General features: G+C 40.4%; 1 protein-coding gene across 1 annotated transcript in view; it reads right to left on the bottom strand.

Annotated features, from left to right (window-relative positions):
* DNAH11 (dynein axonemal heavy chain 11) overlaps positions 1 to 16170 on the bottom strand; it is a 357268-nt gene that overhangs the window by 202177 nt on the left and 138921 nt on the right. The window contains exons 37-42 of the mRNA XM_068973106.1: positions 14159 to 14251; positions 12692 to 12886; positions 11777 to 11854; positions 8709 to 8845; positions 5128 to 5278; positions 4523 to 4671 (exon numbers count right to left, since the gene is read on the bottom strand). Coding sequence (XP_068829207.1) covers positions 4523 to 4671; positions 5128 to 5278; positions 8709 to 8845; positions 11777 to 11854; positions 12692 to 12886; positions 14159 to 14251 — 803 coding nt within the window. The remainder of the gene's footprint in view (positions 1 to 4522; positions 4672 to 5127; positions 5279 to 8708; positions 8846 to 11776; positions 11855 to 12691; positions 12887 to 14158; positions 14252 to 16170) is intronic.

Genomic DNA, 16170 nt, shown 5'->3' with positions numbered 1-16170 from the left:
GTGTGGAGGGGTAAAGAGAAGATAACCGACACAAGAAGCATGCCATCACCAGCACTGTTCACGTGCAGAGTGTAGGTGTTTCCACAGCACAGAGTGGGAATATGAGAGAAGGTAACAAGGGACCACCAGAATAACTGATGAGAAGTGTCAGCATCTGAGAAGTACGCAAGTGGGCACAATTAACTTGTTCTAAATCAAAGCATCTCTGCTGTTCACATATGCATATTATATACATATATACACACAAATATGCTCACTAAATGATATACTGATACCTAAGTGCTCCATGTGAGCTTTTATTATTTACTCACTTAGTCAACAAATGTATGTTTTTACATGTGCAAGGCATGAACAAGGTAATGTCCAACTAAAAATGACAACTGCGTAAAGATGCTATCTTAGATTAGCCTAATTAATTAGCAATAAATTTAATCACTAATATTTTCCTCAAATAGTCAAATACAATTTTAGCTTTTTTTAACATCTAAGATTAATAGTTCAGTTCAGTTGCTAAGTCATGTCTGACGCTTTGTGACGCCATGGACTGCAGCACGATGAGCTTCCCTGTCCATCACCAACTCCTGAAGCTTGCTCAAACTCATGTCCATCAAGTTGGTGATGACATCCAACCATCTCATCCTCCATCTCCCCTTCTCCTCCTGCCTTCAGTCTTTCCAAGTATCAGGGTCTTTTCCATAGAGGTGCTGAGGAGACGACCCACAAACTGCAGAACAATTATACCAAAGAAATTCTCGCACTGTTAAGAAAGTTCTTGGACCAACAACAGATTTCCCTGTGAATCCAGCAAAAGGGATGGAGTATCCCCAGGGAATGTGACTTTGGAGGCCAGTGGGATTGGATTACAGAACTTCCACAGGACTAGAGAAACAGACTCTTGGAGGGTAGAAACAAAACCTTGTATGCACCAGAAGAAAGGACCAGTGTCCCCACAACAGATAGAGTCAGACTTGCCTGTGAGTGTTCAGGAGTCTCTGGTGGAGGTGTGGGTCAACAGCTTGGCCTCAGGCCAAACAACACAGAGGGAACACAGCCCCACCCATCAACAGAAAATTGGATTAAAGATTTACTGAGCATGGCCCAAACACCCTCTTCCAACAACACAAGAGAAGACTTTACACATGAAATGGTCAACACTGAAATCAGACTGATTACATTCTTTGCAGCCAAAGGTGGAGAAGCTCCATACAATCAGCAAAAACAAGACCAGGAACTGACTGTGGCTCAGATCATGAACTCCTTATTGCAAAATTCAGATTTAAATTGAAGAAAGTAGAGAAAACCACTAGACCATTCAGGTATGACCTAAATCAAATTCCCTACAATTATACAGTGGAAGTAAGAAATAGATTTAAGGGACTAGATCTGATAAGACAGAGGGCTTGATGAACTATGGATGGAGGTTCATGACACTGTACAGGAGACAGGGATCAAGACCATCCCCAAGAAAAAGAAATGCAAGAACGCAAAATGGCTGTCTGAGGAGGCCTTACAAATAGCTGAGAAAAGAAGAAAAGTGAAAAGCAAAGGAGAAAAGGAAAGATATATGCATTTGAATGCAGAGTTTCAAAGAACAGCAAGGAGAGATAAGGAAGTCTTCCTCACTGATCAATGCAAAGAAATAGAGGAAAATAATAGAATGAGAAAGAATAGAGATCTCTTCAAGAAAATTAGAGATACCAAGGGATCATTTCATGCAGGGATGGGCTCAATAAAGGACAGGAAATGGATCTAACAGAAGCAGAAGACATTAAGAAGAGGCAGGAAGAACTATACAAAAAGATTATCAAGACCCAGATAATCATGATGGTGTGATCACTCACCTAGAGTCAGACATCCTGGAATGTGAAGTCAAGTGGGCCTTAGAAAGCATCACTATAAACAAAGCTAGAGGAGGTGATGGAATTCCAGTTGAGCTATTTCAAATCCTGAAAGATGATGCTGTGAAAGTGCTGCACTCGATATGCCAACAAATTTGGAAAACTCAGCAGTGGCCACAGGACTGGAAAAGGTCAGTTTTCATTCCCATTCCAAAGAAAGGCAATGCCAAAGAATGCTCCAACTACCACACAATTGCACTCATCTCACACTCTAGTAAAGAAATGCCCAAAATTCTCCAAGCCAGGCTTCAACAATATGTGAACTATGAACTTCCAGATGTTCAAGCTGGATTTAGAAAAGGCAAAAGAATGAGAGTTCCAACTGCCAACGTCTGCTGGATCATCGAAAAAGCAAGAGTTCCCGAAAAACATCTATTTCTGCTTCATTGACTATGCCAAAGCCTTTGACTGTGTGGATCACAATAAACTGGAAAATTCTGAGAGAGATGGGAATACCAGACCACCTGACCTGCCTCCTGAGAAATCTGTTTGCAGGTCAGGAAGCAACAGTTAGAACTGGATATGGAACAACAGACTGGTTCCAAATAGGAAAAGGAGTACGTCAAGGCTGTATATTGTCACCCTGCTTATTTAACTTCTATGCAGAGTACATCATGAGAAACGCTGGGCTGGAAGAAGCACAAGCTGGACTCAAGATTGCTGGGAGAAATAGCAATAACCTGAGATATGCAGATGACACCACCCTTATGGCAGAAAGTGAAGAAGAACTAAAGAACCTCTTGATGAAAGTGAAGGAGGAGAGTGAAAAGTTGGCTTAAAGCTCAACATTCAGAAAACGAAGATCATGGCATCCGGTCCCATCACTTCATGGGAAATAGATGTGGAAACAGCAGCTGTCTTTATTTTTTGGGGGGCTCCAAAATCACTGCAGATGGTGTCTACTACCATGAAATTAAAAGATGCTTACTCCTTGGAAGAAAAGTTATGACAAACCTAGATAGCATATTAAAAAGCAGAGACGTTACTTTGCCAACAAAGGTCTATCTAGTCAAGGCTATGGTTTTTGCAGCAGTCATGTGTGGATGTGAGAACTGGACTATAAAGAAAGCTGAGTGCTGAAGAATTGATGCTTTTGAACTGTGATGCTGGTGAAGACTCTTGAGAGTCCCTTGGACTGCAAGGAGATCCAACCAGTCCATCCTAAAGGAGATCAGTCATGGGTGTTCATTGGAAGGAGTGATGTTGAAGCTGAAATGCCAGTATTTTGGCCACCTGATGAGAAGAACTGACTCATTTGAAAAGACCCTGATGCTGGGAAAGATTGAAAATGGGAGGAGAAATGGACGACAGAGGATGAGGTGGTTGAATGGTATCACTGACTCAATGGACATGAGTTTGGGTAAACTCCAGGAGTTGGTGATGGACAGGGAGGCCTGGCGTGGTGCAGGCCATGGGATTGCAAAGAGTCGGACACGACTGAGTGACTAAACTGAACTGAGCATGGCCCTGCCCATCAGAACAAGACCTAGTTTCCCCCACAGTCAGTTTCTTCCATCAGGAAGCTTCCATAAGCCTCTTATGGAAAACAGAATGAAAACCACAGTCACAGAAAATGAACCAAACTGATCACATGGACCACAGCCTTGTCCAACTCCATGAAACTATGAGCCATATCACAGTGATTCAACTCTATGCCCAAACACTAAGGCCAAAGAAGGTGAAGATGACTGATTCTATGAAGATTAATAAAAAGTTCACAAAACAACAAAAAACCCCAACAGTTAGATTAAAAAACAGGCAAAGGGCTGAAACGGTCACATCTCTGAAGAAAATATACAAATGGCCAATGAACACATGAAAAGAAGTTCAACATGATTAATCATTAGAGAAATGAGTCAAAATTGGAATGAGATTCCATTTCACACCTGTTAGGATGTTTCTATTATAAAATATAGAGAAAACAACACGTGGCGGTGGGGTCACGCAGAAAGTGGAACTCCAGTGGACTAGTGACGGGAATGGAAAATGGTGCAGCCACAGCGGAAGACAGTATAGCGGGACGTCAAAAAATCTGTATGATCTCTAGCCATTCTGCTTGTGTGGGTATATATCAAAAACAGCTGAAAGCTGGGACTCAAAGAGATTATGCCCATGTTCACAGAAGCATTATTTGTAACAGTCAAAAGGCTGAAGCAGCCCTAGTGTCTACAGAAGGAGGAATGGATGAACAGTATGAGACATATATATACATATATATATATTCCATTGGGTATATATTCCATTCAGCCTTAAAAAGACAGGAAATTCTGGCACCGGCTGTAACATGAACAAACTTTGAAGACATTTTACTAAGTGAAATAAGCCCATCAGAAGAAGACAATTATTGTATCGTTCAATTTATAAGAAGTACCTAGAGTATTCAAATTCATAGAGACAGACAGTAGAAAGGAGCTGGAGATGCTGGGAGGGGTACTGTTTAGTGACTGTGGGGTTTCATTTTGGGAAGATGAAAAAGGTTCTGGAGACTGATGGTGATGATGGTTGTACTACAACGTGAATGTACTCAATGCCACTGAACTCTATACTTAAAAATGGTTAAACTGGTAAATTTGACATTATGTATATTTTACCACAATTAAAAAAAAAAAAAAAGCCATACTCACGGATTCCAGCCTAAATCTTGTGGGTTCACATATAGAATACCAGCTCTGGAAACAGTAGCTGGGGTTGCAGTCCTCAAGTGATGAATCTCAAACAGCAGCTTCATGGAGGGAGTCAGAGCTACGCGCTCATTGCTGGCCAATGTCAGCACCTGGACAGGGCAGCACAGCACAGAAGTGGCCATCTCATTAGGGAGCAAAGGCAAGGCTGCTAACTTTTCACAACAGCAAGAAGTCCTCCCCCATCCCCGCCCCCAGGAGAAGTGCCAAAGGCTACATATGAGCTCAGTGCCCAAGTTAGAAATGATCACTGCCCACGTTAGAAAGGCAGTCTGAATAAAGATATCAGTTCATCCCCAGGGGAGCTCACTGACCCCTAGGAACAAACTCATCAACATGCACTTACTCATGCCAACTTTTAAACAACTATGGTAATTATCTAAATTTAAGACTTTTGTTTTAACAGTTGATTACATGAAAAGGCCTGAATACCATAAAAAATAAACTTTAGAATCTGAAATATCACAGTTTTAAATTGTCCTATTGAAACTCATGCAGGTATAAAGATCTCAGACCTGCAATTTATGATAAACAGTATTTCAGTTCACCTTGTTATCATCCATGACAGTGTTCAGTGATTCAATCCACATGGGATCGATATCACCATCCAGGACTATCCATTTTGGTCCATCATGCCTAAGATTTGCTTGTTCTCGCAGAATGGATGAAAACAGACCTGTAAGTTGAGAGTAAACAATCCTAATGTACAATGGGGTTGATTGCTGTTCATTTCTAAAATAAATTTATGTTAATTGTATTGGAAGTTCTTTTATTCGGTAAGTAAGTTTGCACCTTATTCAGGTGGGCAAACAGCAATGCTTTTTGAGCCGTACCTGGGCTCTCGAGATCACTGGGCAAGTTTCACTTCCATGAGAAGGTTGCTTAACATCTCATACTAAGCAACCCCAAAGATCAAATAAAGTGCATTCCTTGAAGAATATTTGTGGAGATGGCAAATAGATGGGGAAACAGTGGAAGCAGTGTCAGACTTTATTTTGGGGGGCTCCAAAATCACTGCAGATGGTGACTGCAGCCATGAAATTAAAAGACACTTACTCCTTGGAAGGAAAGTCATGACCAACCTAGACAGTATATTAAAAAGCAGAGAAGACATACGGATGGCTAACAAACACATGAAAAGATGCTCAACATCACTCATTATCAGAGAAATGCAAATCAAAACCACAATGAGGTACCACTTCACACCAGTCAGAATGGCTGCGATCCAAAAATCTGCAAGCAATAAATGCTGGAGAGGGTGTGGAGAAAAGGGAACCCTCCTACACTGTTGGTGGGAATGCAAACTAGTACAGCCACTATGGAGAACAGTGTGGAGATTCCTTAAAAAATTGCAAATAGAACTACCTTATGACCCAGCAATCCCACTCCTGGGCATACACACCGAGGAAACCAGAATTGAAAGAGACACATGTACCCCAATGTTCATCGCAGCACTGTTTATAATAGCCAGGACATGGAAACAACCTAGATGTCCATCAGCAGATGAATGCATAAGAAAGCTGTGGTACATATACACAATGGAGTATTACTCAGCCGTTAAAAAGAATTCATTTGAATCAGTTCTGATGAGATGGATGAAACTGGAGCCGATTATACAGAGTGAAGTAAGCCAGAAAGAAAAACACCAATACAGTATACTAACACATATATATGGAATTTAGAAAGATGGCAATGACGACCCTGTATGCAAGACAGGAAAAAAGACACAGCTGTGTATAACGGACTTTTGGACTCAGAGGGAGAGGGAGAGGGTGGGATGATTGGGGAGAATGGCATTCTATCATGTATACTATCATGTAAGAATTGAATCGCCAGTCTATGTCTGACGCAGGATATAGCATGCTTGGGGCTAGTGCATGGGGATGACCCACAGAGATGTTATGGGGAGGGAGGTGGGAGGGGGGTTCATGTTTGGGAACACATGTAAGAATTAAAGATTTTAAAATTAAAAAAAAAACTTTAAGTAAAAATACAGTTATGAGAGAAAAAATAAAATAAAATGAAATAAAAAGCAGAGACGTTACTTTGTCAACAAAGGTCCATCTAGTCAAGGCTATGGTTTTTCCACTGGTCATGTATGGATGGGAGAGTTGGACTATAAAGAAAGCTGAGTGCGGAAGAACTGATACTTTTGAACTGTGATGTTGGAGAAGACTCTTAAGAGTCCCTTGGACTGCAAGGAGATCCAACCAGTCCATCCTAAAGGAGATCAGTTCTGGGTGTTCTTTGGAAGGACTGATGCTGAAGCTGAAACTCCAATACTTTGGCCACCTCACGCAAAGAGTTGACTCATTTGAAAAGACCCTGATGCTGGTAAAGATTGAGGGCAGGAGGAGAAGGGGACTACAGAGGATGAGATGGCTGGATGGCATCACTGACTCGATGGACATGAGTTTGAGTGAACTCCAGGAGTTGGTGATGGACAGGGAGGCCTGGTGTGCTGTGGTTCATGGGGTCACAAAGAGTCAGACACAACTGAGCGACTGAACTGACTGACTGACTGACAGCAGGTGATGTACATGAAACTCAGAAGTTATACAAGTGAAAACAGTATCTTTTTTTTTTTTATGCACATATATTCAGTATCTATTTTGAGCCAAATATTAGCTTATTCCACCTTTATCAGTTTTTCTATAACATTATTCAAGAGAAATTATAAACTACTCAGAAATGTGATACATTTCTTTGAGAAATTCATTCATTGGCATTGAAAGACTTTATTATCTCACAAGATGTAAAGATAAAACATTTTAAATTCACAGTCTTTCTTGCTATGTATGTTACATGGCATTTTAATAGCTTCTGAGTGTTCAAAACTCAAGTATATAATACTACAGTGGGAAAAAAAAAAACTGTATTGAGACACGTATGTGGAAGGTTTTGTTTCCTGTGAAGTATCCTGTGCAAAGAAAAGTGACAGTCAAAACAGAACCTGCCATCATAATTCACAAAAATGTCAGCGACGTTTCTAATGGATAATGATTTGAAAGGCTTCCACATATTTTCAGGGTAAACAAATTATTATTCACTTCCTGCCAGAGTCTTAAAAAAAAAAGCTAGAAAGCTTAAGAGAGTACATTTTGATTGTCCCACAATTAAGGAAGCAGTGTGTACATATCTGGAAGGATAATGATGAAGTCGGCTTCTTTGGTAGGGTCATCAGGAAGGTCTTCCTTGATGCGATATGTGACCCGACATTCCAGTAACGTAAGGGAGCACGCCATGCCAGCATCTCCACGGGTGCAGACAGTGGGGACACCAAGTGAAAAGGCCCATGATGGGAAGATGCTTGGCAATCTGGCACAAGAGCAAGGAGGCCTGAGCATATGTGCAAGTAAAAGGCAGAGACCAAGAAATGAGGTCGGAGATAGGGAAGGGATGCATCACAGAGAACCCTGTAGGCTTCGGATAAAGGCTGGATCCTAATGCTGAGGAAACACACTGGAAACTTCAAGCAGAGAGGTAACATTTTGAAGAGCCTCTGTCTACTGCATGGAAAATGAGTTTCTTGGAGACCCATGAGGTGTGACCCACTGTTGGTGGTCAGGACTCATGGAGAAGCTGCAGAGGTGAGAAGTGCTAGAATGAACACACACGTTAAAGGTAAAGCCTATAGAATTTGCTGTGAGGTTGAATGTATGGTGGGAAAGAACTCAAGAATGATGACAAGGTTAGTGCATTTATGGAAATGAGAATGTAAGAACTTATCTTAACAAAACAAAGGAATCTTGTCTGCAAAAATGGTTTCAGGACAAGAAACATGTTCCAAGGACTTTGGAACTTAGTCAGTGTCTTGCATCAGGTACTGCATAAATACTTCTTGAAGCGTTTGTGTTGACTTTTCTGGTTTACAGGGAGCGCTGACATAAATAATGGGGGATAAAATACACAGCTTTGTGCATGAACCTGCTGAATGCTAATCAACCACTTATTCAAATCTGGGTTTAATTTATAGGTTATAAATGCTGTTGTGAGCTGCTCTATTTCCAATAATGCCAACCCATAAACATTAAATCTACAGCCATGACTAAAATTGGCTTAAACTAAGAAATGATTTTCTGGATTAAAAAAAAAATTTTTTTTAGCACTTCAAAAGGGGAAATACTACTTGCCATCTTTCCATTCTCGAGTAGCATGATGTATGAAACCGAAGAGTTCATCTGTTGTCACAGCTTTGGGGTTTAAGTCATTCCAAATGGGTTTCTGTTTCATGTTAACATATGTTCGGTTTAATGTTCTCAAAATCTAGGGGAGAAAAGGAAAAAAGCTAAGAAAACTAATGCTAATGTAAGCCAAATGAAAAGCAAAGATTTCTGAAGGGCTTTCCTTATGCATTATATGTTCCTATATATTCTGAGTGCACTGAGAATGGGAAAACATTTACATGTGTATATTTTCATTCCCATCTTGAAAACTTTAATCCTACAATCCCTGAGGATCCGTTCACCTGATTCTTTCAACAGTGTAGACTACAGAAAGTCACCACCAACTGAGATTTTTAACCAGGTGTGCAAAGTAAAGGCCTGTATATGTTATTCCTATGCATGATGTTAACATCTACTCTGCCTATATTATTTAGATGGTTCTTAAAATTTAGCCTGCATCCAAAGTGCATAAAAGGTATTAAAGCAGACTAACAGACCCAGTCTCAGAGTTTCTAATTTAGTAGGTCTCAGGTAGGACTGATTTGAGTTCTAACAAGGTCCGAGGTGATGCCTATGATGTTTGTCTAGCTGTACTGTGAGAACTGGTGACCGAGAGCAGTAAGTTCTCAACAGGAGACTCTCTTGACCTGAGGGAGGAGGACCTGCTGCTGGGCATCTTGTGGGCAGAGGCCAGGGATGCTGCTCAATATTCTGCAATGACAGGCCGGCCCCCAAGACAATGACTTAGTAGATCCAAATGTCAATGGTGCTGAAGCTGAGAAACTGTGATCTAGGTAATTGAGGAAAAGAAGCGTTGAGGCTAGGAATTCACAGAATAGATGCTTAATGCCGTTTTGCTGTTCAGTCGCTCAGTGTCCGACTCTTTTCAACCCCATGGTCTGAAGTATGCCAGGCTTTCCTGTCCTTCACTATCTCCTGGAGTTTGCTCACTCTCATGTCCATTGACTCAGTCACGCTATCCAACTTCGCCATCCTCTGTCGTTCCCTTCTCCTCCAGCCTTGAATCATTCCCAGCATCAGGGTCTTTTCCAGTGAGTCAGCTCTCTGTATCGGGTGGTCAAAGTAGTGAAGCTTCAGCTTCAGCATTTCAGTCTTTTCAATGAATATTCAGGGTTGATTTCCTTTAGGGTGGACTGGTTGGATCTCCTTGCAGTCCAAGGGACTCTCAAGAGTCTTCTCCAACACCACAGTTCAAAAGCATCAATTCTTCGGTGCTCAGCCTTCTTTATGGTCCAACTCTCACATCCATACATGACTATTGGGAAAACCATAGCTTTGACTATACAGACCTTTGTTGGCAAACTGATGTCTCTGCTTTTTAATATGCCTAGGTTTGTCATAGTGTTCCTTCCACGGAGCAAGCCTCTTTTAATTTCATGGCTGCAGTCACTGTCCACAGTGATTTTGGAGACCAAGAAAATAAAATCTGCACTTAATACATATAACCCATGGATGGAGGAGCCTGGTGGGCTGCAGTCCATGGGGTCACTAAGAGTCAGATAAAACTGAGCAACTTCACTTTCACTTTTCACTTTCATGCACTGGAGAAGGAAATGGCAACCCACTCCAGTGTTCTTGCCTGGAGAATCCCAGGGACTGGGGAGCCTGGTGGGCTGCCGTCTATGGGGTCGCACAAAGTCGGACATGACTGAAGTGACTTAACAGTAATACATATCTGTTTAATGAACTGATGCCTTAACCCAAATATCGACCCAACTATCCTTTTTTGCTTTCTCTAAAAAGCCATGGCTTTTATTTTAGATATTATCATCCTTATGTCCTCACAGGGGTTTAAAGGACTGACAAACAATTGCCAAATACTTCAGAATACTATGTTGCTAAATAATACGGCCCCAAGCTTTGGTGCTCTAGTTCTATCAGCTTAAGTAAAGGTTGAATAGAACAGAAACAGAATCAGCGAAGCCTGGAGGAAAGAAACTGAATGTCTTAGGAATATTAAGCTTCTATTTTTAGAAACCATTAATCTACTGAAAATGACAGAATTTAACTTTATCCTTCCTCTCACCATAGCCCATATCTGAAACTTACTCTAACAAAATAATTACAGGTCTATCAGTTAGTTATCTACTTTAATATTTCCATTATTACATTTTTCACTAGAAAAAGCCCTATACCGTGCCTCCCTTTACAAGTGTACACTTTGAGTCTGATCTAAACATTGGCAAGTTCTATAGACATCCACGCCCTGAAGTCTCATGTGCGCACTACACTTATTTTTAGTCACCGGTTACTAAATATGTTTCTACCCAGGCACCCTCAATTAAAACACATGCAGTTCTGCCTATACCGTCTGCCAAGCAAGGAAAGTATGTTTCCAGGACCGTCAGTAAGACCAAACAAAATCAAGCAGTGAACTAAAAATGGGGATAATAACAGCCGTGGACGCTCATCATTGTACAGAGTAAATCACACATTGTGCACCCAGCACAGCGTGTAACAGGTGCCTCAAAAACGCGGCTTTTGCTTCTCCATTGCTTTTCAAGTTTTGCTTTGGCCCTATAGAGAGTGATATTGAAGAAAAGTATTTGGGCTTTTCTCAGTGATATGGGAAAGAGAAACTAGGATAACTTGGAAAATATCAGAAAATAGTTTTGACAAATGTGGGTAGGGCAAAACCAATCTTGTAATCTGGGTATCTTATTCTAGAGTCTCTCAATATGTTTACTTTGGACAAAAGAATTCAGGTATATTAGTGAAAGATGCATAAGACAGGAGGGCATACATCTCAGTGTGTGAATAGGATGCTATCTCACGTGAAACGCCCAGTCTTCGTTTATTTACTTTCCTGAGTGCAGTGTTCTACCAATTCCTCTCTCCTCGTCCTCATTATAAAGAAAAAGAGTGTCAATTGATCAGAGAGCAATATTAGAGTCTCAGATTCTAACCTCAAATTATGAGAAAATTCACTGAGGGGAACTCTCAAGTAGGACTGAGTGTAGGCCCCACTCTTATGCCAGTTTTGTTCAAAGCTCTCAGGTGTTTACCATACCTTACTCTTCCCTGTGCCTGCATTTCCAACGACGAAGACAGAGTGTCGCACAGCCAACAGCTCCTCCAGCTGAACAACCTACAGACCGAATAAGCAGACACTAGTTTCCTTAAAAAAAAAAAATCTATCCATTTTTGCCCAGTTCTTTCCTTACAACTCAAGCCAGACCCCACCAGCAGCATTATATTCAGGGAAAATTCAGAGATCACAAGTGCAAAGTATAGTTTCTCCCGGATGTCCCAGTGCAGAATATGGGGATGAGAATGAAGAACAACCGTTAGTTAATGAGTCACGGGCTCAGATAGAAGTGAAGTACAGAAGTACTTGGTACATGGCAGGAGTGAGTCTGAAAATCAGTAACACTCATGAACTGTGACCAGAAACAGTATATGGCCAATATCATCTATAACTAATCACATAATCCTCCGAAGCATCTAAAACAGATGCCCTTTATGTATTTTAACACTCATGTATATTCACTATATCCCAAATGAGCAAGCATATGCACAAGCCTTTGAGAAGTCAGATGATGTCATACATATGGACATTTCTCCCCGATTACAAACATGTGCTAATGATTGCATTACTTCCACCCTTTCTTGAGATGGAGACAAAAGATAGCAAAATTAATTTTTGCTGCACATCAGCAAGGAGTTTTATAAACTAATGAAAAGTCTGTTCATATTGAAAACCATGACTTACTCATATCTGTATATGTTCACCTTCTCACAAATGGGATGATATATATATTTACTTTAGTAAAGACTTCCACATTAGAATGCTGTAAGTGTGTATCAAGAGCATCTTAAGGTCAGTGGAATATGTAAGGTGATGTTTTGGCCGAGTATCCCGTCACTGCAGTGATGGGCACTGAATATCCCAAGGGCTGCCATGACAAGGGAACTCTCCTTTCACCTTGAGGATGAAGCCTTCCTCAGGCTGCAGGCGCAGCTCCACAGTGGACTGCCTGACCATCCGTTCAAAGTGGGGTGCTCTCCTCCGGGGCACATCCAGGGATGGAAACAGGTCACCAATGAGGCCCAAAAACACAGAGGTGTCATCAGTCACTATTTTAGGCATATTGAAGTCCCTTAATGCTCTCATGAGTACCTAGAAAGGAAGACAGAAAACTTTTCATAAAAAAGCTGATACAAGGTCTAACAAGCACATCAACAGCTAAAGATGTTATTTTTAATTTTCATATCTACACCATGAGATAGGTCCTGTTCTCTATTAGAATGGCATTCTATCTACAGGGAGGGTAACTGCTTAAAAGGTCACATATCAGAACAGGAGAGAACTCTGCTGATACCATGGGTAACCTCAGACTAAAGCCAGCCAAAGGGCCCTGTCCCTTCCTTGACAATGTCTGGATCTTAAGACAAGGTCTGAGGTGCTTCTCTCTGTAATCCTCAAACTCCAGTATATAAATTCACCAGTCCCATCAGATCATTTTATTTAAAATACTCTGAAAATCTCCGAGTGATCAATTCCACCCATTTTCAGCTTGGGTTTTTCTTCTGTATTGGCTGAAAACCAAAGAAGGCTTTAGATATTAAAAGCAGTAATATGAACATCAGGACGAGTTTCACACAAAGAGGTAAGTGTCCCAACAAAAATAAAAATATAGCAAGAAATAGCAAGAAAACAAATGACAGTCTTGACCCAATCATGAATTGTGACTGAGAGGAAGAGAAAGATTAGAAAAAAAGAAGTAGAAATTCATATGATAAATATCCCTTAACATGAAAAGAAACTAAAAGGAATAGACCTTTTTTTCAAAATTGCAAGCCATACTGAATCTACACAAAGGCTGTATATCAATTACTCTCACTACTTGTTTAATAGAGAAAAGTGCACAATGTGGATGTTATTGTTTTCTCCCATGAAGGAGACTGGAACATCCCCTTGTTTCTCTAAATAACTGGTTAAATTTCATTGGTGTCGGGCAAGCATCCTTCCTATTGCTTTCTTCCTGTCCATCCCATGAAATGAACATACTTTCTTCCATTAGATTATGTCTTCATTGACATTTTTAGGATTAATATCCCAACTCAATCAGATTTTCTAAATGCTCCTCAGAGAAAATCAAACAGTGATTACTGAATTATTTATGACTGTCCAAATACTTTTTGTGGCTGATATTTCAAAAGCACTTATAAAATCACATTTCCTTTCACATATTCATATCCTTTTACTCAAAAATACGTGTGGTCTTGTATAACGTAAGAGATGTCAGTCCTTAAAATATCCTGTATTAAAAATAGATGTGATCCTTTTTTAAAGTTGTGATATGTATAACCCACCATCCATACATACACTTTTCTTTGTACGAAGCCATTTAGTTATTCACTCAACAAAATCATATTTGCACTGCAGTACCTGATCTTCAGGTCTATTTTTATCTCCTCGTTTCAGAGAGCCAGCTACAACCAAGACAGATTTAATAGCACGAAGTCCCCAATCATAATGATCCTAAAATCAAAACACAAATACATTCTTTCAAAAATTTTATGAGGGACTCAGATTTCCATTCCAGAAGGAAGAGCTTAAGGCTATAAGAATTCACTTACGCACGTATCTTGACAATGTAAAGTAATATTTTTCTCCCCTCCTTGAAACTTAAAAAATCATGTCCCTTCACTGTCCTGTTTCTTTTGCCTGATTCTCTGCCTCTGTCAGCACATCTCTTCTTTCCATGGTGTTTAGCTGCAGTATTTGCCCAAGGCTCCACCTGCCTGCCTCCCTCTGTTCTCTCAATAAACTTGCCAACTCAGGGGTACAATTACTCCCACGTTTTACCTCCAACCACAAGCACGCTCCTCTCGTCCACCTGGAGCCCTGCTATTCTATCTCCTCCTGGCCCTGGATCTCTAATCTCCCTCTTTACTCTCTCTCTACAAAAAAAGTTATTGGACTACAGTTGATTTACAATGTTGTGTTAGTTTCAAGCATACAGCAGAATGAGTCAGTTATACGTATACATGTATCTACTCTTTTTAAGGTTATTTTCCCATATAGATCATTACAGAATATGGAGTAGAGTGTCCTGTGTATACTTATTCAGTGACTCAGTGGTAAAGAACCCACCTGCAGTGCAGAAGACACAGGTTTGATCCCTGTGTGGGGAAGATCCTCTGGAGAAGGAAATAGCAACTCACTCCAGTGGAAAATCCCATGGACAGAGGAGCCTGGTGAGCTACTCTCCACGGGGTCACAAAGAGTTGGACATGACTTAGCAATTAAATAACAGCAACATACAGCAGGTCCTAATTAGTTACCTATTTTATACATAGTAGCATATATATGTCAACCCCAGTCTTCCAATTCATGCATCTGGCCACCTTACTCCCTGGTAACGGTAAGTTTGTTTTCTACATCTGTAACTTTATTTCAAGTTAAGTTATATCGATTTTAAGATAAGTTTATTTGAACCCTTTTTAAGATTCCACATATAAGTGATATCATATGATGTTACCTGCAGGTAAAGAGTGGAGGAGGGATAAATTGGGAGATTGAGATTGACATACACACTACTGTATATAAAACAGATAACTAATAAGGACCTACTGTACAGCCCAGAGAACTCTAAACAACACTCTATAATGGCCTATATAGGAAAGGAATCTAAAAAAGAGTGGATATAACAGATTCGCTTTGCTGTACACCTGAAACTAACACAACACTGTAAACCAACTTTACCCCAATAGAGTATTTTTAAAATACATTCAATGATTAAACCGATACCACTTTGAAACTTTTACATTATCTCTGCCCAAGATTTCTTCACAGGCTCTGAGCTCCTGGAGCACAGACCCTCTGTTGCTTTTTTGCCTTCTAGGCCCTAGCGTGGTGCAATGCACAGAGCAGGGACCTCGGGAAAGACATTCTGCTTCAACTGAGAGGTTGTTTATAAATGGCCTTCTATCTACAACCACACAGAAACAGCCCTTCTCTCTAATGTCTCCTGGCTATGCCTGAGGGAAAGGCATTTAACCTCTCCAAATCTTACTATCATCATCTATGAAAAGGCAGATGGAAGTATTCACCCACTTTACAAGGTTGTTGGGAGTAAAACCAGTTATAGCCTTGTGAGCAGTGGAGCAACACATGTAAGTATAAATATGCCCTTCAATCCATTAGTAGATAATAAAATCAATGTAGTGGGTCTCAACCATCATTTGTGTTGGTATTAAAATAGAAAATAATGCAATGGAAAATACCACAGTGCACTGAAGAAGTGCTTGGTGAAGATTTCTGTTTTGGTTGTTATCTGGGTACGTGTGTGTGTGCTCATGTGTGTATACTGAGTCTCAATAGACAAAAGTATTTTTTACTGTGGGTCACAGCAAAAATCATTTCAAAGCCACTGATATAGAAAGAACTAGGGCTTG

The sequence above is a fragment of the Capricornis sumatraensis genome, chromosome 5 (assembly GCF_032405125.1).
Source record: "Capricornis sumatraensis isolate serow.1 chromosome 5, serow.2, whole genome shotgun sequence".
Lineage (NCBI taxonomy): Eukaryota > Metazoa > Chordata > Mammalia > Artiodactyla > Bovidae > Capricornis > Capricornis sumatraensis.
The sequence above is the reverse complement of the archived record's forward strand: the minus strand, read 5'-3'. Positions and strand labels throughout refer to the sequence as shown.